The sequence below is a fragment of the Cherax quadricarinatus genome, chromosome 45, assembly GCF_038502225.1.
Source record: "Cherax quadricarinatus isolate ZL_2023a chromosome 45, ASM3850222v1, whole genome shotgun sequence".
Lineage (NCBI taxonomy): Eukaryota > Metazoa > Arthropoda > Malacostraca > Decapoda > Parastacidae > Cherax > Cherax quadricarinatus.
The window spans coordinates 12,708,976-12,732,159 of NC_091336.1; the positions used below are offsets into that span (position 1 = coordinate 12,708,976).

The window sequence follows — 23,184 nt, forward strand, 5'->3', positions numbered from 1 at the left end:
TAGCTTATAGGGAGGTTATATGAGAGCAAAAGGATTTTTAAAAACAGACTAGATACAGTATTCAAATTTCAGTGAGGAAAAGATAACAGTAAGAGGGGTTCCATGCAGAAAAAAAAATCATGGTACAAGTGCCAGTCAGTTATTACTGTTGGGCATTAAATGTAATTGCTGTATTCAAAAGTATTTGGTTTGTATTTCTTTTATTCCATAAGTAGGTAGGTAATTATGCAGTACATTTCTGCTTCAACATAGCAGTAGTCTCCTATTTTATAATGTATTAAAAAAAAGGACAATTTTGAGACCATTTCTAATTTTACTGTAAAAGCTTTAAATACTCTGATAAATACTAACCATAAGGATGCAATTTGGATTTTGAAAAATGTATAAGAATTAAAAACCTGTGAATAAACCCAGTAGTGTTAACAGCCTTCCTCACATTTTTTTTTTCCAGAACATGTACACATCATTTGAAATGTATCTTTTAATAGTTTTATAACTTACCCCATGATTCTAGTATTTTATCTCTTTAATAAATGTCTTCAGAAAATATCGGTTAAATTTCTAGGAAAATTTTCCTTCAAAATATAAACTAATTTAGTTATATGTAATATTCTAATACTTAAGAATAACCACTCAACATACTAACCTCTCACTCAGTCACAACCATTCCTGTGAGCAAATAATTCAAATATTTCTCTGGCATTTATATACAATACCTACAAATATAATAATACAGTAGTTACATTATTAACAATATCAGCAAAAAATGTCAAGGACTATATTAGTTAAATCTGAGTATATCATCATTAAACTTTTGTTTTCATATGAACATCAGCAAAAATGCAAGTATAATTCTAAATTATTATAAAATCTGAGTACTGGTATATCAAAATTTAATTTTTTTTTTTTTTGGTAGAAAATTATATCACATTTGAAAATTACAGAGCTCTTCTACTCAAAAATTTTCTACATGCTCTGTTTTGAAAATGCTGAATGTATTTCAGTATTAATGTTAAAAATAATAAATTTAGTTAAGCACATATTATAGAACATTATACATGTAAATTCTTAAATATTCTGGACAAACTTGGACATTGAATTTCACAACTAGTTATAATGTATCTAAAACAAATCACTATAAGCACAAGTTTTTCATGTGTCATGGACATTGTAAATCATGAAAACATCAAATTTCTTATCACTCTATGGGTATTATTTTTAGTTATAATGCAATAAAATGGGGAAACATTTAAAAAAAAAATCTGACTCTTCTCTATATAAAGTCACTGTATGGTCAACCACTTCATTAATAGAAACAAATATTTAAAAAAATACAGCAATGAACTGGAACCTTAATACTAATATATCTATATCTTCTGCCACCTCTCTTTCCCTAATTTAAAATCTGAGCAAAGTAACAGGTCAAATGTATAAATTCTAAATCATATAATGATTAGTTACTTCATGAGGCAGATTCTCAGGAACTGTATTTTATAAGAAAATGAAGATTATCAAGTAACTCTTGCTAGTAAAACTACAATATATTGATCATTTGTACATTTTTGGCACCTCATATTAAAAATATAACTGCTTATATATTTTTCTAACCATCAGTAAATGTATCATGGTGTTGGGTAAGGTATTTGATTGGAAAAAAATATCTTGGACATATGACCCCTCAAGAGAAGTGCCTAGATGCTAGTGAGGGTCTCTTAATCCAAGAAACTGGATCCTTGGATTAAACCTGAATGCCCCTCATTCCCCAGGCACTATATGACCCCTATGGATTTAGTGCTTTCCCTGATTAAAATCTGACATATGACCAGAAACCAAGACTAAGATGAAATAATAAAGAAGTGACTACCACCCTCACACTGACATTCTACACAAATATATCATTGTTTCATAAATGATTACAGTAAAACAGATATTTAATAAAGTACTCACAAATATAAAAAGACGACTAACATGCAAAGCCTTGAGTTTCGTTGTCGTCTGCTGAACACCGAGTAGCACCCTAGTCACTTCTTGTAGAAGAAATATCAGATCTCCTGCACTGTTACATTATTCTCTCAGCAGAATTATATACACATACATTTAGCATGGTCTACACACTGACCAAAATAATTCCCATAAATGCATTATAACATGCCAAATATTCTCATAGTTTATGTATCTGGTAATGATATGAACATTCTGAGAACTGTAGCTTGCAACTTTGGCAAGTTTCTACTTGCATTTTTTTTTTTGTGTGTGCAGAAGTGTTCTGGCAGAAAAGTTTTTGAAGAACAGCTGACATACTTGAGCTTTCTGCACTAATACTAGTAAAGTCATTATTGAGCACATGGCATCCCTTGTCAAAGAAATGTCTTCTCATGTAATGGCAAAGCACGTCTTAGACACATAGCTGTATAACTTTTCTAAGTTATAACTGTAATTTGAACAGTAAGAATTATTTAAAATAAAACACTGGGATCTTTAAATAACAAAAATCCACACTAAATGTCAAATCACACAGACGTCATATTGGTAGGAGAATCTAAATCATGACACTTTTCACCTGATTTGGTGCGTTGTAGGCAAACGTATTTAGTCACATATGAATCACAGTTTGGGGGTAACAGAGGCTCCACAGATGGCCCACCCCCATTTTCTTGAGGAGTACGATTCCAACTCGAATTAAGAATAATGGAAGGATTAAGAGAAGATGGTGAGGATAAGAGAGGATTATTTGTTAAAGCAGTTGAGTTGGGTGGCCGAGAGAAACTACTGAGTTGAACCGCATTGGTGGTTGGTACATTATCACTGCCTGATGTGTGGCGCACTCTAGTATTTGGGAGACGTGTATTAGGTGCAGAACTCCTGCGACAGCTTTGCTCAGTGGGCAGCACTAACTCTAAAGAGTCTGTATCATTAATCTGGACTGCTGCTGAAGGAACCTCCAGGCACGGAGTAATAAGACGAGGCCACATTGTCAATGTTTCCATCATTTCATTAAATGTGGGACGATCATGAGGATTCATACTCCAACAACTCAACAGAAGACGCTCACTGAAAATAAATATAAAGTTTGAAATATATTAAGTTAAAAATCTTACCTGAACATTCTTTGTAATTTTACACCTCAACCTGTTACCTATGTTATTATATGTGTAATGAGAATTAGTCCACAATATTAATAATAATACCGGTATAATCCATCTAAGTGCTGAACCCAGAAGGGTGGTTTACAGTACTGTAATATGTTTAGAACAAATAAATATAACCTATTATGTACCAACCATAAGTACTAAATTAATTTTAAGATTAAAGAACTGTACATGAAATGGGGTTTAGCACTTCGTTCCGATTGTATGTATTATTATTATTATTACTATTATTATTGTACATGAAACATTTCCCAATGAGAAATATACCTAGAATCCTGATTAGTACATTTCATATAGGATCACTGGGTGAAAAGGTTGGGCCTGACAAAACTAAAATCAATGTGTTAATTTTTATGAAAATGTACAGTATATCCAATTCAAATAAAGCATTACACAGCAAGAAGTATTGTATTTTTTATTTACCCCTGACTAGGCAGGATGCTTTTAGGAATATGTAATAATAATTTTAGTAGCTCTTTTTTTTTTTTATCATATAGTATACCCATCAAGGAAGTTTACCTGTAGTAGTACAGATTTTCTTCTACTATTTAGTTTTCAGGTTATAATTTGAGAATGACTCATCTGATCAACTTCAAATTTTCAACACAGGGTAAAGAGTAGTATTCTTTGCATTATGGACATAATAATAATCCTGATGACAAAAACAAAGACTTGGATCTAATGTAATTATGTAATATAAACTTTTTATCACATTTTACTGCACTGACATTTCTGGTCGATTATCCAGGTGCTGAGAGAGAAACCACTAACTAGTGCACTCAACCACAAGCACAGGTTGCTAGAACACAATGATAGCTTATACAGTAAATAAGATGGGTAAATTCTTACATGTTTCAACATAAATCCTTATTAAAAATCTGATATGATAACAATGAATACTCACAGCTGTGGCTTGACACCTTTAGGAATGGTAATAGTGTTTCCGCCCCTTACATGCTCCAGAACCTGATTGTTGGACATTCCCTGAAATGAAATAAAATACAGGAATGAACTAACCAATGGAGGTTAAGCTTTACACATTGCAAACCTCTTCAAGGGTCTCTCCTTGTTGTGGTGAAGAGGCTCTTGGTCTGAGGAATTAGACCTGTTGGTCTGCTTCCTCAGACCGAACCTAATTACCCCCCAATCCCCCCTTCCCTATCCCATCCTCCCCTTTTTCCTTTCCTCCTCCTCCTCCCCACCCCTCCCTTTTGCCCTTCCTTTTTGGCCTTTGGGATTTTTCCCACGGGCACGCTAGTTCCTAGGTAGGGGGTCCATCCCATTCCGTTGAGGTTCTTGGCGGTGGTGTAGTTTGCCGTGGAATCTGGATTGCCTGGGGATGTCCCGATCCCTCTCCGGTATCCGGGAGGGTGGCTTTGGGTGTCTCTCGGGCGACGGGTGTATCTGGAAGCCACCTTTCGGATTCCGGGGGTGGTGGCCGAAGGAGGTATGCTTTGTGGCGGATATCCGGCCGCCCTCTCGTCCACCGAGGTAGCTCGGAAGATGTGAGGTTGCTATCCCGGATTGCTGGTTTACTGGCATGATGGGTAGGGTATGGCACGGGTTCCATGCTGCATCTACGCTACTTGCGGTGCTGAGGTCCTCTTGGGCACGGAGGGAGATTTCTGGCCCTTTCATTCCTCCTAGGAACTATCCCTCCCCGGCCTCTTCAAGGGGGGCTCCTTGGCGTGGTGAAGAGGCTCTTCGTCTGAGGAATTAGACCTGTCGGTCTCCTTCCTCAGACCGAACCTAATTACCCCCCAATCCCCCATTCCCTATCCCATCCTCCCCTTTTTCCTTTCCTTCTCCTCCTCCTCCCCACCCCTCCCTTTTGCCCTTCCTTTTTGGCCTTTGGATTTTTTTTTTTCCCCAACAGGCACGCTAGTTCCTAGGTAGGGGAAAGGGTACCAGGGTCCATCCCATTCTGTTGAGGTTCTTGGCGGTGGCGTAGTTTGCCTTGGAATCTGGATTGCCTGGGGATGTCCCGATCCCTCTCTTGTATCCTGGAGGGTGGCTTTAGGTGTCTCTCGGGCGACGGGTGTATCTCTGGAAGCCACCTTTCGGATTCCGGGGGTGGTGGCCGAAGGAGGTATGCTTTGTGGCAGATTTCCGGCCGCCCTCTCTTTTGTCCACCGAGGTAGCTCGGCAGATGTGCGGTTGCTATCCCAGATTGCCGGTTTACTGGCATGATGGGTAGGGTATGGCACGGGTTCCATGCTGCATCTGCGCTACTTGCGGTGCTGAGGTCCTCTTGGGCGCGGAGGGAGATTTCTGGCCCTTTCATCCCTCCTAGGCACTATCCCTCCCCGGTCCCCCCCTTTTTTTATTCTTTTTTTATTTTTAGTTTCTTTTCTTCTTTCTTTTTTTTTTTCTTAAAAACAAAAAGAAAGAAGTAACTTAACCATGGCAGCCCTAGTCCATGAACCTGCTACCCCCGGGCCCCTTCTTGATACCGCACCCCATTCTGACCCCGCCTTGTCTTCGGACCACTCTTCGGACACTCCTCATGCCTCTGTACCTCTTTCCGGAATAAAGTTGCCTAACTGTTGCCTATGTGTCTTACCAACCCACCCGCTTCAGGTACTGAGGCCTCGACTGACTCCTTCGATTTATCTGACCTTCGCTCTCCTCTGACTATGCTTCTGGCCTCTCCCTCTACGGTGCGGCCCGTTCCACGTCGGACCAACTCTGGTCCCACGCCTAAACGCCAACGACAATTACCTGCTGATGATACTTCTCCACCTTCTTGTTCTTCTCAGAAAAGATCAACACGTCCTTCACTACCTTTCCACGCTCAGTTTCAGACTGCACAATGGACTAAATTCTTCACTTTACGACCGACTTCCTCTACTGCCTATCTTTCTGACCACAGTATTGGCAAGGCACTCCTATACCATGTTGGTAAAGATTTTTCATGCTCTTAAGAGCGGTACGTGCATCATCACCGTACAGAATGCTACCCAGGCTCATGAGCTTTCTCGTCTTTCCCATATCGATACTGTTCCTGTCACTATTGAAAAACATCATTCTCTCAATTCTTGTAGTGGTACCATCATTCTGCCCCATACCATAGTTCAACAAAATTTCCAGACATGTGACACTGACATTCTTGAACAGCTGGAACTCCAAGATCTCCCAATCCTCAAGGTAGACACTTATGTTCTTCCTGCCCGCGGGCGGAGACGATACCCTAGCAATGTGGCTCGTTTAACTTTTGACAGCCATGAACTCCCATCCTCAGTTTATGTAGCAGGACATCGGTTACAAGTTCGAAAGGCGATCCCTACACCGCAATAGTGTAGAAATTGCTGGCGATTTGGCCATCCAGCGAAATATTGCAGATCTATCGCCGAATGCCCAGTCTGTGGTGCCGATGACCATTCTAATACGTCTTGCAATCGACCTCCCTCTTGCCTTAATTGTCATGAGGCTCACCCTTCGTACTCTCGCCGTTGTCAAGTCTACTTAAACGAGCGGGAAATCCGTTACCTCAAAGAGGCAGAAGGTCTCCCTTATGCCATGGCAGTTTCTCATCTCCACCTCCAAGGGAGACTACCTCGTGTTTCTTATTCCCGTGTTTCAAAACGTCCCCCCACTTCTGGGATCCCATCTTCTGCAACCACCTCTGTGGTTACCTCTCCCATAGTCACTCCTGTATCTAATTCTTTTGCTGTCCTAGGCTCAGACGTCCCTACTTCAACGCCTCAGTCTGATCTCGCTTCTTCGTGTTCTCCCTCACAAGCCTCAGTATCGACGAGATCCCGTACGACACCTCCTCCCAATCGTCCCTCTACTTCTCAGAAGTCAAAAAAAGGTCCTTTAACCCCTCCTTCCCTTCTTCCACCTCCTCATTTTACCTTCCCTGTCTCTGTACCGGGTTCTTCCCCTCTCACTGGCTCTGTTACAAGTGTAGAGGTTCACCCTCCTCCTCGTACTATACCTGTTCGGGTTAATAATGTGCTCTCCCCGGACTTTATCCAAGCTGAAGATGTCCCCCAGGGATGTGTTCTGAGCACAACACTTTTTCTCCTTGCTATTAATGATTTGGCCTCTAGTCTTCCATCAAATATTTGGTCATCACTCTATGTTGATGACTTCGCTATTGCCTGTGCAGGCGCTGACTGTCACCTCATTACAGTTTCTCTCCAGCATGCTGTCGACCGTGTTTCCAATTGGGCCACCACACATGGGTTTAAATTTTCCAGCACTAAAACCCACCGAATTACTTTCACTAGACGCTCTGTCATCTCCGATCATCCTTTGTACCTCTATGGCTCCCATATCCCTGAACGTGATACAGTCAAGTTTCTAGGCCTCCTCTTTGACCGTAGGTTATCCTGGAAAGCTCACATTACCTCTCTGAAGGCAACTTGTCACAGCCGGCTGAACCTTCTTAAAACCCTTGCTCATCTTTATTGGGGAGCTGATCGTTGAACCCTCCTTCGCCTACATTCCACCCTCATTTTATCGAAACTTGATTATTATGACCAGATCTATTCAGCGGCATCTCCTGCTACTCTCTCATGCCTTAACCCCATTCATCACCAAGGATTACGTTTATGCCTTGGTGCTTTTCGCTCTTCCCCTGTTGAGAGCCTCTATGCAGAAGCGAACGTTCCATCCTTATCCGATCGCTGTGATGCCCATTGCCTTCACTACTATGTACGCTCTCATGATCTCCGCAATCCTTCCATTTATAGAATGGTCACTGATCTTAGTAGACATTCTCTATTTGTTCGCCGCCCCTGTTTACTCCGTCCCTTCTCTCTTCGCCTTCATTCGCTCTTGTCTTCGCTTCAATTACCACCTTTCTATGTTCATGTAGCATCTCACTTTTCCCTAGCCCCCTGGGAAGTTCCAGCTGTTCGAGCCTGTTCTGTCTCTCTCCCTTGCTCGAAAGCCCAACCGTCTACAGTCGCTTCCCGCTCTCTTTTTCTTGACCACTTCCACTCTCATTCTCATGCCATTGCTGTGTACACAGATGGCTCTAAGTCTTCTGATGGTGTAGGATTCGCAGCAGTGTTCCCGGACAGCGTCGTACGAGGGCATTTACTATCTTTGGCTAGTATTTTTACTGCTGAATTGTATGCCATCCTTGCAGCACTTATCCATATTGCATCTATGCCTGTGTCATCATTTGTGGTTGTCTCAGACTCCCTTAGTGCTTTACAGGCTATACAGAAATTTGATACACCTCACCATTTAGTCCTCCGTATCCAACTTTGGCTACACCACATCTTTACCAAGCATAAAGATATTGTTTTTTGTTGGGTCCCTGGTCATGTTGACGTACAGGGCAATGAACAGGCAGACACTGCTGCGCGGTCAGCAGTACATGACCTACCAGTTTCATATAGAGTTATTCCATTTACGGACTATTTTGCTGCAATAGCTACCCACCTTCACACCCGTTGGCAACAACGTTGGTCTACTATGCTCAGCAACAAACTTCAATCTATTAAACCGAGTATAGGTTACTGGCCGTCTTCTTATCACCAGTGTCGAGGTTGGGAGACTACTCTCTCCCGTCTTCGCATTGGCCATACTCGTCTTACTCATGGATATCTCATGGAGAGGCGCCCTGCTCCTCTCTGTGAGAATTGCCAAGCTCCATTATCAGTCAGCCACATTCTGTTAGATTGCCCACTTTATCAACGAGCACGCAGAATTTACCTCCGTCGTTGTCTTCGCTCCGCTGCTCTCTCTTTACCTTCCCTTCTCGCTGATGGACCCACCTTTCATCTGGACTCTCTCATTGACTTTTTGACAACAACTGACTTACTTCACAAATTCTGATACCTTCAGCCCTTTGTACTTTAATCTCTTGCTACCCTCTACCCCCGTACTATCCCCTGCCCCGCTGTTTTCTGTAACCTACTGATCATCCCTCCCCCCTTCTGCCACCCAATACCCTCGCTTCCTTCCCTACCCTGCAGCGCTGTATAGCCCTTGTGGCTTAGTGCTTCTTTTTGATTATAATAATAATATCCCTCCCCGGTCCCCCCTTTTCTTTTATTCTTTTTTTTTCTTTTTTCTTTTTTTTTCTTAAAAACAAAAAGAAAGAAGTAACCTAACCATGGAGAACCCAATCCATGAACCTGCTACCCCCAGGCCCCTTCTTGATACCGCACCCCGTTCTGACCCCGCCTCGTCTTTGGACCACTCTTCAGACACTCCTCATGCCTCTGTACCTCTTGCCAGTGCTGTTTCCTCACCCGCTTCAGGTACTGAGGTCTCAACTGACTCCTTCGATTAATCTGACTTCCACTCTCCTTTGACTATGTATCTGGCCTCTCCCTCTACGGTGCGGCAATTTTCGAATCGCCAGCCCGTTCCACGTCGGACCAACTCTGGTCCCACGCCTAAACACCAACGACAATTACCTGCTGATGATACTTCTCGTTCTTCTCAGAAAAGATCGACACGTCCTGCACTCCCTTTCCACGCTCAGTTTCAGAATGCACGATGGACTAAATTCTTCACTTTACGACTGACTTCCTCTACCGCCTATCTTTCTGACCACAGTATTGGCAAGGCACTCCTATGCCATGTTGGTAAAGATATTTCTTTTCAGCGGTACGCGCATCATCACTGTACAGAATGTTACCCAAGCTCATGATCTTTCTCTTCTTTCCCATATAGATACTGTTCCTGTCACTATTGAAAAACATCATTCCCTCAATTCTTGTAGTGGTACCGTCATTCTGCCCCATACCATAATTCAACAAAATTTCCAGGCATGTGGCAATGACATTCTTGAACAGCTGGAACTCCAAGATCTCCCAATCCTCAAGGTAGACACTTATGTTCTTCCTGCCAGTGGGCGGAGACGATACCCTAGCAATGTGGCTCGTTTAACTTTTGACAGCCGTGAACTCCCATCCTCAGTTTATGTAGCAGGACATCGGTTACAAGTTCGAAAGATGATCCCTACACCGCAACAGTGTAGAAATTGCTGGAGATTTGGCCATCCAGCGAAATATTGCAGATCTATAGCCGAATACCCAGTCTGTGGTGCCGATGACCATTCAAATATGTCTTGCAATCGACCTCCCTCTTGCCTTAATTGTCATGAGGCTCACCCTTCGTACTCTCGCCATTGCCAAGTCTACTTAAATGAGCGGGAAATCCGTTACCTCAAAGAGGCAGAAGGTCTCCCTTATGCCATGGCAGTTTCTCATCTCTGCCTCCAAGGAAGGCTACCTCGTGTTTCTTATTCCCATGTTTCAAAACACCCCCCCACTTCTGGGGTCCCATCTTCTGCAGCCTCCTCTGTGGTTACCTCTCCCATAGTCACTCCTGTATCAATTCTTTTGCTGTCCTAGGCTCAGACATCCCTACTTAAACGCCTCAGTCTGTTCTCACTTCTTCGTGTTCTCTCTCACAAGCCTCAGTATCGACGAGATCCCGTACGACACCTCCTCCCAATTGTCCCTCTACTTCTCAGAAGTCAAAAAAAGGTCCTTTAACCCCTCCTTCCCTTCTTCCACCTCCTCATTTTACCTTCCCTGTCTCTGTACCGGGTTCTTCCCCTCTCACTGGCTCTGTTACAAGTGTAGAGGTTCACCCTCCTCCTTGTACTATACCTACCTCCCCTGTTCCCTCCCAAGTTTCTTCCTCTTCTGCCGCCTCCCAGGTTTCTGCCTCTTCTGTCCCCCTTCCACGCTTCTTCTCCAGTTCCCTCCACCCTTTCGCCCCCCCCTACCTTGGTACTGTCCATTACAGTTCCAATCTTTACTCATCCTCCCCCTACCATCTCCAATATTGTCTCCCATACGACGTCTCTGAATTCCGAACCACTTGAAGCAATCTCTGAATATGTTGCAGAGACCAAACCATCAATGGACACTGATCCACCCTCTGTTCCTTCTCTCTCCTCTCCTCCATCTGCGCAACTCCTTTCTTCACAGCGCACCGTTCCTTCACTGCTTGAACATTTTCCGCTGCCTCCGCATGTGGACTTTTCTAACCCCTCTAGTCCATAGGAACCCTTACCTGCGGATTTCAGGTATCTTTATCATTGCCAATCATGGCCTATTTACAGTGGAATATACGCGGCCTCAGGGGTAATCGGGGTGAGCTTCAGATGTTACTCTCCCAGTTTTCCCCTGTAGGTGTTTGCTTACAGGAACCAAAATTACACTCTGCTGTTATCTCTCCCATCTCAGGCTATAATTTATTGTATTCTTCAGATCCTTTTCTTGATGGGACCTTTAATGAAAGTGCCCTTCTTCTACGCACTGATATTCTGTACCATCAGCTATTTGTTCGTACTTCGCTGCATTACACAGCAGCCCGTATCCACTTGCATAGGTGGTATACACTCTGTTCTTTATATCTCTCTCCTTCTCGGGCATTATCTATTCCGGATATTGCCTTTCTTGTTTCGTCATTACTGCCACCGATTCTGTTACTTGGCGATTTTAATGCCCATCATTTCCTCGGCTGGGGGGGGGGGTCTCACTGTGATTCCCATGGCATTCAGTTTGAGGATTTTCTTGCCACCCACCCCCTCCATGTTTTAAATACAGGTCCTCACACCCATTTTGATCCTCGGACTCACACTCTCTCTTGCATCGATCTCTCAGTCTGCTCTTCCTCCGCCGTATTAGACTTCACCTGGTCTGTTCTCCCGGATTTACATGACAGCGATCATTTCCCAATCATTCTTACTTCCCCTTCATATTCACCACCTCTTCGTATCCCATGCTGGCAATTTGATCAGGCAAATTGGAACCTTTACTCACAACTAACTGTAACAAACTCTGATGCCTTCAGCCCTTTCTACCTCAATCTCTTGCTACCCTCTACCCCCGCACTATCCCCTGCCCCGCTGTTTTCTGTAACCTACTGATCATCCCTCCCCCCTTCTGCCACCCAATACCCTCGCTTCCTTCCCTACCCTGCAGTGCTGTATAGCCCTTGTGACTTAGCACTTCTTTTTGATTATAATAATAATAATACACATTGCAATATATTATAGTATCATATATGCAATTCAATCAAGGGAAATAAACTTACTGCATCTACTTATTTTTATTATGTAATCTCCATCTCCTATCATAAATAATGGAATAAAAAGCAAGACTAAAAATTCAAAGAATTTTATTACCAGTGAAGAGAACCAGTGAAGTTTTTTGTTAAAATGCACTTGCCCCTTAATTGGGGTGCCTTGAGTCTGGTAAAGGGATCTTGTTCTAAGGGATTGGAACTACCATTTCCTTTGGCTCAAACCTGATACAGGCAGGCTTTGCTTTACAGTGTTTTACTAATGCAGCTGTTTTCAGTTACACCCATTCTTCATTTATTTAGACTTCCTATAATAAATATATTCACCACTCACTATAAGCTAAGGACAAAATATTTTAACCCTTTCAGGGTCCATGCCGTAGATCTACGGCTTTACGTTCAGGGTCCAAACCGTAGATCTACACCATGAGCTCAGCTCACTCTGATAAGCTGTGAGTGGTAAATTTGGGCTTAGACATAAGAGAATACATCTATGTGGTATGTGTGCACCACATAAAACAAATCCTGCAGCACAGGGTATGAGAGAAAAAACTGAGACCGTGATTTTCGATTAAAACAGCGACTTTGCATTGTTTTTTCGTATGTTTTTTATAGTTGTATTTGCAATTTCTTTGTCTCATTTGATAGATTGGAAGACATGTTACAGAAATAGAGAAGATTTTGATTGGTTTTAGCACTGGAAATGGCTTGAAACTGAGCTCAAAGTAGCGGAAATGTTAAATTTTTGCCGATGTTCAAGAGTAAACAAACGACCTCACACGTCTAATACACGCCAGCTGGTGGGTCTAATATACATTCACAAATGTTGTGATGATATTTATACAATTATTACAATATTGCATAACAGTAAATCTATTTTTTGGTTTGAATAAAAATTCATTATATGAATAAAAAATCAAAATGGAATTCATTTGTAAAGCCTCAAAATGTAACTAATGAACAGAGGAAATGTTAGTTTAGTGCCAGGAATACCTACATTGTTTATTCAAGTATACATAGTATAAATTACCTAGGATAACCCAAAAAATCCAGAAAAAGTGCTGTACTCTGCTTGAAGATGCGAGTAAACGTGATGACACAGTCTTGTGGCTCTCTCTGAGACAGAAAGCTAGACGGATAGATATATAGACACTCCTCCTCCTCCTCCTCCTCTTCTTCTTCTTCTTCTTCTTCTTCTTCTTCTTCTTCTTCTTCTTCCTCTTCCTCTTCCTCCTCCTCCTCCTCCTCCTCCTCCTCCCTCCTCCTCCTCCTCCCTCCTCCTCCCTCCTCCTCCTCCTCCCTCCTCCTCCATCCTCCTCCTCTTCCTCCTCCTCCTCCCTCCTCCTCCTCCCTCCTCCTCCTCCTCCTCCTCCTCCTCCTCCTCCCTCCTCCTCCTCCTCCTCCTCCCTCCTCCTCCTCCCTCCTCCTCCTCCTCCTCCTTCCTTCCTCCTCCTCCTCCTCTTCCTCCTTTCTTCCTCCTCCTCCTTCCTCCTCCTCTTCCTCCTTCCTTCCTCCTCCTCCTTCCTCCTCCTCCTCCTTCCTCCTCCTCCTCATTATTATTATTATAATATACTTCCACATATCCAGAACATTGCTGGGACCTATAAATACTTTGTTTATATTCCAAGACAATAGTAAATGACCAAGACAGGTGTAAATGTCCACCTGTCAGTGTGTTTGTGACAATTTGAGTACAATTTCAGTACCTAATACTAGTGTCAAAGCAAAGATTGGTTATGAAATGACAAGAACTACTATAAATTGTAATTATCAGAACATAAAAATTATATAAAATATGAAAAATAGAAAAAAAGGTATATCGGCAACACTTCTAGCGGCAGGACTCCATGTTGCCGTCACATGAGCATCCACTGCCAACTTCTCTGCCTCATATCTCTGTAAGTACTGACCCTAATTTTTTTTTTATTCTAAAACTTAAAAAATGTGCTCTTTTTTCTATAAAAAAAAAATTCAAAATATTCGGGGGGCTGCACGAGTGAACGTATATATACGTTTGGACCGTTTAAGGGTTAAATGTCATAGAATATTGTGTAGGTGGGGTGGCCTGGTATGGTAGCCTGGCTGGCTACCATACATACCACACTTGATTTCTTACAATAAATACTACTCGTCTCACCCTAGATTAAGACTACAAAACTCACAAAATCGCAATGACATGATTGCAAACAAACCATACCACGGGCGGGGATAGAACCCACAATCAGAGAGTCTCAAAACTCCAGACCGTCGCGTTAGCCACTGGACCAGCTAGCCACAATAAGATTCGCCCAACTAGGTATATTTCTACACCATAGGAAAGTTAGCAAAGGCACCACTCTGACCACAAATGCAAGTTTTTACAGACATATCTCCAGCTAGCGTGGCCATGACGAACTCTAGCTCTAGCTCAGTGGTGCCTATGCTAACCTTCCTATGGTGTAGAAATATACCTAGTTGGGCGAATCTTATTGTGGCTAGCTGGTCCAGTGGCTAACGCAACGGTCTGGAGTTTTGAGACTCTCTGATCGCGGGTTCTATCCCTGCCCGTGGTATGGTTTGTTTGCAATCGTGTCATTACGATTTTGCGAGTCATGTTAACGGCTTTGAGGGGGCTTGAGCTAGAGTTCGTCACGGCCACACTAGCTGGAGATTCGTCTATAAAAACCTGCATTTGTGGTCACAGTGGTGCCTATGCTAACCTTCCTATGGTGTAGAAATATACCTAGTTGGACGAATCTTATTGTGGCTAGCTGGTCCAGTGGCTAACGTGACGGTCTGGAGTTTTGAGACTCTCTGATCGTGGGTTCTATCCCCGCCCGTGGTATGGTTTGTTTGCAATTGTGTCATTACGATTTTGCGAGTCATGTTAACGGCTTTGAGGAGACTCGAGCTAGAGTTCGTCACGGCCATGCTAGCTGGAGATTCGTCTATAAAACCTGCATTTGTGGTCACGGTGGTGCCTATGCTGTCCTATGGTGTAGAAATATCCCTAGCTGGACGAATCTTATTGTGGCTAGCTGGTCCAGTGGCTAACGTGGCAGTCTGGAGTTTTGAGACTCTCTGATCGCGGGTTCTATTCCCACCCGTGGTATGGCTTTTAAGACTACAAATAGTTTAAGGTAAGTAATGAGTGTACTATATGTGTTATTTTACTTTTTTATTGTTTTTTAATGCCTAGTTCTATTGCAAACTTAATATATGTAAGTGTAAACTTGTTATCTAGTATTTGTATGCATTTATAAGTGGAAAAAAAAAGGGTGTTCCACTTTACGGCAATTTTTGCTTTATGGCGGTAGCCTAGAACCTAACCTGCCGTATAAGTGGGGCCCTACTGTATATATATACAGTGGACCCCCGGTTATTGGCCAGTCGGTGATCAGGTGGTTTTTCAGCACCCGGTTATCGGCTGTTAATTTGGTGATCGGCCGTTTGGGACGTGTCTGTTCACCGGCTGGGCTGCTTGCGCGTCATTTTGGCTGTCTCTCTCAGTGGCTGAGGAAGCTTCTGCTCATACATCCAAACATTTTGCTTATTTCCCATTGTAGTTTGTGTTATTTTTGCAGTGCAACTGTGAAATAAGTAACCATGGCTCCAAAGAAAGTTCCTGTAGTAAAGAAAGTGAGAAACACCATGGAATTTAAGTGTGAAGTGATAGAAAAGTTTGAGAGTGGTATTAGAGTGGTGGAACTTGCTAGGATGTACAGCAAGAATAAATCAATAATTACATCCATCCTGGCAAAGAAAGAACAAATCAAGGACACTAATGTTGCAAAAAGAGTAACTTTTCTAACTAAACAAAGGCCACCAATAATGGAAGAGATGGAAAAGTTATTATTATTGTGGATTAAGGAAAAAGAATTAGTGGGAGACAGTGTTGTGGAGTTGATTATTTGTGAGAAGGCAAGGCAGTTGCATGAGGATCTTGCAAAGAAAATGCCTGGAACAAGTGATGCAGTTTGTGAATTTAGGGCCAGCAAAGGATGGTTTGATAGATTTAAGAAGCGTAGTGGCATACACAGTGTTGTAAGGCATGGTGAGGCTGCAAGTTCTGACAAATGTGTGGCTAAAAAATTTGTGCAGGAATTCCAGGGGTACATAGAGGCTGAAGGATTCAAACCCCAACAAGTGTTCAGTTGTGACAAAAGCCTGTTTTGGAAGAAAATGCCAAACAGGACCTACATTACCCAAGAGGAAAAGGCACTGCCAGGACACAGTCCTATGAAAGACAGGCTTACTCTTTTGTTGTGTGGTAATGCTAGTGGGGATTTCAAAGTGAAGCCTTTACTCATGTATCACTCAGAAAATCCCAGAGTGTTCAAGAAAAACAATGTCATGAATAATAGATTGTGTATGATGCGGAAGGCTAATCATAAGGCATGGGTCACAAGGCAAATTTTCAAAGAGTGGCTTAATGATGTGTTTGGCCCAAGTGTGAAAAAATACCTCCTGGGAAAGAAATTGCCACTCAAGTGCCTCCTGGTACTGGACAGTGCTCCTGCACATCCTCTAGACTTGGAAGACCAAGTGTTTAGGGACTTCAATTTTATAAAAATGAAGTTTTTGCCTCCTAACACCACTCTTCTCCTCCAGCCCATGGACCAGCAGGTCATTTCTAACCTCAAAAAACTACACACAAAAGCAGTGTTTCAAAAGTGCTTTGAAGTGACCTCAGACACTCAGTTGACCCTAAGAGAGTTCTGGAGGAATCACTTCACTATCCTCCACTGCATAAGCCTTATAGGTAAGGCTTGCAAGGGAGTGACTTCCAGGACTTTGAACTCTGCTTGGAGAAAACTGTGGCCAGATTGTGTCCAAGAGAGGGATTTTGAAGGGTTTGAGGCTGACACTGACCCTGCGGACTCTATTGTGGCACTGGGGAAGTCCCTGGGGTTGGAGGTGAGTGGCGAGGATGTGGAAGAGTTGGTGGAGGACCACAGGGAAGAGCTAACCACTGAAGAGCTTCAACTTGAACAGCAACAGATCGCAGCTGAGGAACTTGCTTCAGAGGAGGAGGAGGAAGAGGAAGTGAAGGAGGTGCCTTCTTCATTGATTAAGAACATTTGTGCAAAGTGGAATGATGTGCAAAGTTTTGTTGAGAAGTATCACCCTGACAAAGCTGAAACAAGCCATATCTGCAACATGTTTAGTGACAAAACCCTGTCCCATTTCAGGGAAATCTTAAAGAGATGCCAGAAACAGAGCACTCTGGACAGTTATTTTGTGAGACAGGGGTCCAGTGACTCTCAAGTTGGTCCTAGTGGCATTAACCCTTTCAGGGTCCGTCCCATAGATCTACGGCTTCATGTTCAGGGTCCAAACTGCAGATCTATGCCAAAATTCTAGTGGCGTCAAATTTAGCGCAAAAAGGCTGGTAGGCCTACATGTGAGAGAACAGGTCTGCATGGTGTGTGTGCGCCTGCATAGCATTGTGGGAACGCCGGATCAGTTACCTTTGTTCACCATGCCTCGTCGCAAGGCAGCTCTCACTCCAAGGAAAATTGGGACTCTCCTCTTCCTATCTGATAGTTCTGACTTTGATGGAAGTGGAAACGAAGACGAGTTCTTTGGCTTTGATCAGTTAGTGACCAAAAGGAATGACCAGGATATCGATAATACAGTGGACCCTCGACCAACGATATTAATCCGTTCCTGAGAGCTCATCGTTAATCGAAATTATCGTTAGTCGAGTTAATTTTCCCCATAAGAAATAATGGAAATCAAATTAATCCGTGTAAGACAACCAAAAGTATTGAAAAAAACAAAATTTTACCACATGAAACATTAATTTTAATACACACAAACTGAAGAAGATGTACAATTACATGACACTTACCTTTATTGAAGATCTGGTGATGATTGATGGGATGGGAGGAGGGGAGACTGTGGATGGTGTTAGTGTTTAGAAGGGGAATCCCCTTCCATTAGGACTTGAAGTGTCAAGTCCTTTTCCAGGGTTACTTCCCTTCTTTTAATGCCACTAGGACCAGCTTGAGAGTCACTGGACCTCTGTCGCACAACATATCTGTCCATAGAGGCCTGTACCTCCCGTTCCTTTATGACATTCCTAAGTGTTTCACAACATTGTCAGTGTCACAATTAAACACTTGTTCAGGTTTCAATTCTTCACTGTCTATGTACTCCTTGAATTCCTGCACATATTTTTCAGCTGCTTTTTGGTCCAAACTGGCAGCCTCACCATGCCTTATCACACTATGTATGCCACTACGATTCTTAAATCTCTCAAACCAACCTTTGCTGGCCTTAAATTCAATCACATCACCACTAGTTGCTGGCATTTTTCTAATTAAATTGTCATGCAACTTCCTAGCCTTTTCACATATGATCGCTTGAGAGATGCTATCTCCTGCTATCTGTTTTTTGTTTATCCACACCAATAACAGTCTCTCAACATCTTCTATCACTTGTGATCTCAGTTTTGAAAACATATTTACACCTCTGGCAAGAACAGCTTCCTTGATTGCCGTTTTCTTGGCCACAATAGTAGCGATGGTTGATTGGGGTTTTGTGTACAACCTGGCCAGCTCGGAGACACACACTCCACTTTCATACTTAGCAATGATCTCTTTCTTCATATCCATAGTAATTCTCACCCTTTTTGCTGTAGGCAAAATTTTTGCGTTAAAATGTATCGCTAGTCGGATTTAACGTTAGATGATGCCATCGTTGGTCAAGGGTCCATTGTAGTGCAGAAAACCCTGACAATCCTCAACCTTCTACCTCTGGTGTGGGCACTCCTCAGTCATGGTCAGTTGTACCTCATCGCAAGAGAAAACTAATATTTTCGCGTGGCTAGGCCTCTGACTTCAGTAATAATGATGATAGTGACGTGGATTGTGATTTTATTGCTCTTGACAATCATTCGAGTAGTGATAGTGAGGAAACATATTTACCAGTGAAGCGTCGGTATATATGCCGCCGCATGCGCTCGGGTAGTGTTCCCTATGCAGTGCCCAGGGGACGGACTACATCTCGGAGTACATCCCGTGGCCCTACACCAGGAATAGACAGTAAAAGTGAGGATGATGTGGCTACACTTGGCATGGATAGACCACAGGCATCAGTAGGTGGTGGTAGTGGTGAGGGCAGTGCCACGGCAATGCGTGATTCACCAGCCCAGGCTGGGACCCACGCTGCTGACTCCTCAGTTCAAGGACAAAGCGGAGCGTAAGCCACCAGCCCACCACAACCACAACTACCTGCACAACCAGCCTATGATGTCCAGTATCCACTAGCAAACCGTATCTGGGATTGGCAGCAAAATCCCAATTTTGTTCCCAAGCCCCACCACTTTGATGACTCTCGAAGTGGAATTCTACCTACTTGTCCCCTTGGAACCATGGCCAATGAACTGGAATTCTTTGAACTATTCTTTGACCAGCCCTTGATGGAAACTATTGTCAGGGAAAGTAACAAGTATTTTGAGTACACCATGGCAAATACGATCATATCACCACAGTCAAAACTACACCGGTGGAAAGAGACGAATGTTGCAGAAATGTATTTGCTTTTTGCAACAATAATGCTTATGCCTCATGTCTATAAGCATAATATAAAAGCAAACTGGTCCACAGATCGGCTAATTTCTACCCCGGTCTTCAGTGAAATCATCCCAGTGAACAGGTTTATCTTACTGTTACATATGTTGCACTTCTCTGACAAAACTAGGCCTGACAGAAGTGACAGGTTATACAAGATTAGAAATGTTTTTATGTATCTGAAACAAAAGTTCAACATGTACTTTTATCCATTCAAGAATCTTGTAATTGACGAGTCTTTGATTTTGTTCAAAGGTAGACTGTCGTTCAAGCAGTATATACCGAGCAAGAGGAAACGCTTTGGTATAAAACTGTTTGTACTCTGTGACTGTGACAGTGGCCTGGTGTTATATACACAGGATGTAAAACATTGAAAGATACCAGGATGTTATTGAGTATCTCAGGTGACGTAGTGAGAAGCATGATGGCACCTTATCTTGGTAAGGGGCATACATTATATACCGATAACTGGTACACAAGCCCTTTACTCAGTGATTTCTTGCGAGTGAACAAGACAGATGTGTGTGGCACAGTGCGTTCTAATCGTAAATATATGCCCAGGTTCAACGCAGGTGCTCGTGGTGATGAGGTGCAGGTGTTTACTGCCAATGACATCATGGCATTACGGTGGCATGACAAACGAGATGTCACATTCTTGACAACCATTCACCGTAACGAAATGCAAGACAGTGGCAAAGTTGATAGAATGACTAATGAACATATTCAAAAACCAGCGACAGTGACTGATTATACACAAAACATGCACTTGGTTGACAAATGTGACATGCAGATTGGCTTTGTTGATTGTGTTCGTAAGAGTTACAAGTGGTACATGAAACTTTTCTTTCATCTCATGGGCATTTCAATGCTCAATGCATATAATATGTACCAAATGAAGACTGGCAACAGACCACTGTATGGTGAATTTTGTTTGTCTGTTGTCAGACAACTCATAATGATGTACCAGGTAACAACACCTCCTATACAACAAGGTCCTCGAACTCCTCAGAATATACCCAAGCGTTTGAGGAGGGAAGGTGATCATTTCATAATACAGCTTCCTTCAACTAAGAAGAAATTTGCTCAGAAGAGATGCATTGTCTGTGCACAAACAAACCGACGGACGCAAAGACACTCGGTTTATGTGCGAGGAATGTAAGGTACCTCTGTGCATGGTGCCTTGTTTCAAGGAGTTCCACAAGCTCCAGCAGTTCTAAAAACATGTCCAGTGATTGTAAATATGTAAATATATGATAGAACATTAGTATTATACAAGATTTATGCATGTTTATTGTAATAAACAAAAGTGGTAAACAATAATATGATAATAACTTTAGGCTGCGGTTATTGTGTTGAAGACAGTGAGTTTATATATATACATTATATACAGCATTGGTCTCTCAGGCCCCAAATGTTAGTAGGAAAAGAAAAAAATTAGAAAAGAAAAGAAAAAACTACAAAAAACGTAAAATAAAGTAATGCGTGTACGTATGTGGAAATCGTCGATGTTGCCGCCACCCGGTCATTTTGGGTCAACTTCTCAGTACTGTATCTCAGTAAGTACTGATCAGATTTTTTTTTTGTTTTATTACCTTCACAACAATTTTTTTTTTTTTTTTTAACAAGTCGGTCGTCTCCCACCGAGGCAGGGTGACCCAAAAAAGAAAGAAAATCCCCAAAAAGAAAATACTTTCATCATCATTCAACACTTTCACCACACTCACACATTATCACTGCTTTTGCAGAGGTGCTCAGAATACAACAGTTTAGAAGCATATACGTATAGAGATACACAACATATCCCTCCAAACTGCCAATATCCCAAACCCCTCCTTTAAAGTGCAGGCATTGTACTTCCCACTTCCAGGACTCAAGTCCGACTATATGACAATATACTCTTTAATTCTGTAAGAAAAATAATTTTTTTTTTTTTTTCAAAATTTCAGATTTTGGCCTTGGACCCTGAAAGGGTTAAAAGACAAAGAAGGGAAGTAACCCCAGAGAAGGCTTTGCTACCTAAAGTCTTTATTGAGGGATGATTCCCCTTCCAAACACTAACTCCTCCCTCTTTCCTCATCCCTATCTTCCAGAAGCCAGCATTAGCCTTCAATAAAGGTATGTAATATTTATAGTATAATTGTTAAAAAAATTATTTTTTGTGAATATTTTTGTCTGGAATGGATTAATTGTATTTATATTAATTCTTATGAGAAATATTATTTCGGTTTTCAGCCAACCTTCTGGAACGGATTATGGCTGATAACCAAGGGTCCACTGTATATATTTTTTTAATACATCGGCCATTTCCCACTGAGGCAGCGTAACCCAAAAAGAAAGAAAAACCCAAAAGGAAAGAAAAATACTTTCATCATCATTGAACACTTTCACCATCACTATACATAATCACTGTCTTTGCAGAGGCGCTCAGATACGACAGTTTAGAAGTCCCTCCAAATTGCCAATATCCCAAACCCCTCCTTTATATATGTGCAAAAATCACACACAAGCAACACAAGATGCAAAACAACTACAGGGGGAGTTGAATTATAGCTTTAGACCTTTTGTGTTGCAATCATCACATCATCAGGAGCTTGCAAAGTTGCAGAAATATATTGCAATCAACACATCATCAGGAGCTTGCAAAGTTGCAGAAATGAGTAAGTAATCTTACCAAATTTGTTCTGAGAAACGCTTGCTAAGACAGAGTGGTGGAGGGAAAATATTCAGTACCCCAGGCACAACAAGTGCCTAGTGCCAGGGAGATTAAGTGTTATGGGAAACAGAAAGTCAGTCCATAACCCAAGGTAAATTAGTGATTAATTAGCAAAAATTAACATTGGTAAAATACTGGTTATCAAGATCATCAATCGGTGATGTAAAGAGTTAGGTGCGGTGTTCTTTTCATAAATGTACCTGAAAGGGAAAGCTTCCAAAGGTGATGATTTCATACAGCAGAACACCATATGACCACATGTCACTCATGTTGGTGAAAAGGCCATCTTCAAGGGACTCCGGAGACATCCATCGCACAGGTAACATAGCTGTTAAGGAAAAAATGTATGTAACTCACCTTTCAAATAAAAATATTGTAAGTAACTATGATTCACAATACCATACCTTAAGCTTGCTAAACAATTACCCTAATCTTTAAAATCAAATGTTAAGCTTTAAAATTTCTAAAGTACTAATTTTGTGGTTTGATTTCAAAGAGGATCAGTAAGGTATAAAATAAGTGAAAAATAAAGAACAGACAGACACAGGAATGCCATCAAAATGGAAGCTAATGTGCCATGAGATTTCAAAAGCATCTGATTCAAAATCAATTTGAAAATGTATATATAGTGCTATATGTAAAAGTAAACAAAGTATTACATATATCATAATATAATTTTAACATGAAAGGTAAGTTTTATAAATTATCTTAACCAAAGCGAATTACAACTTTTCATAGCACAATCAAGATTACACAA

At 41.9% G+C, this 23,184-nt stretch overlaps 1 protein-coding gene across 5 annotated transcripts in view; it reads right to left on the reverse strand.

Moving 5' to 3' along the window:
• Window positions 1–183: 183 nt before the first annotated feature.
• Window positions 184–23,184, reverse strand: part of LOC128694832 (uncharacterized) — a 459,074-nt gene continuing 436,073 nt past the window's right edge. For all 5 annotated transcript variants that reach the window (XM_053785148.2, XM_053785152.2, XM_053785149.2 and 2 more), the window contains 3 exons: window positions 22,628–22,755; window positions 4,054–4,133; window positions 184–3,051 (listed from right to left, as the gene is read on the reverse strand). In XM_053785148.2, the coding sequence (XP_053641123.1) occupies window positions 2,511–3,051; window positions 4,054–4,133; window positions 22,628–22,755 (749 nt within the window). In that variant the 3' untranslated portion in view covers window positions 184–2,510. The remainder of the gene's footprint in view (window positions 3,052–4,053; window positions 4,134–22,627; window positions 22,756–23,184) is intronic.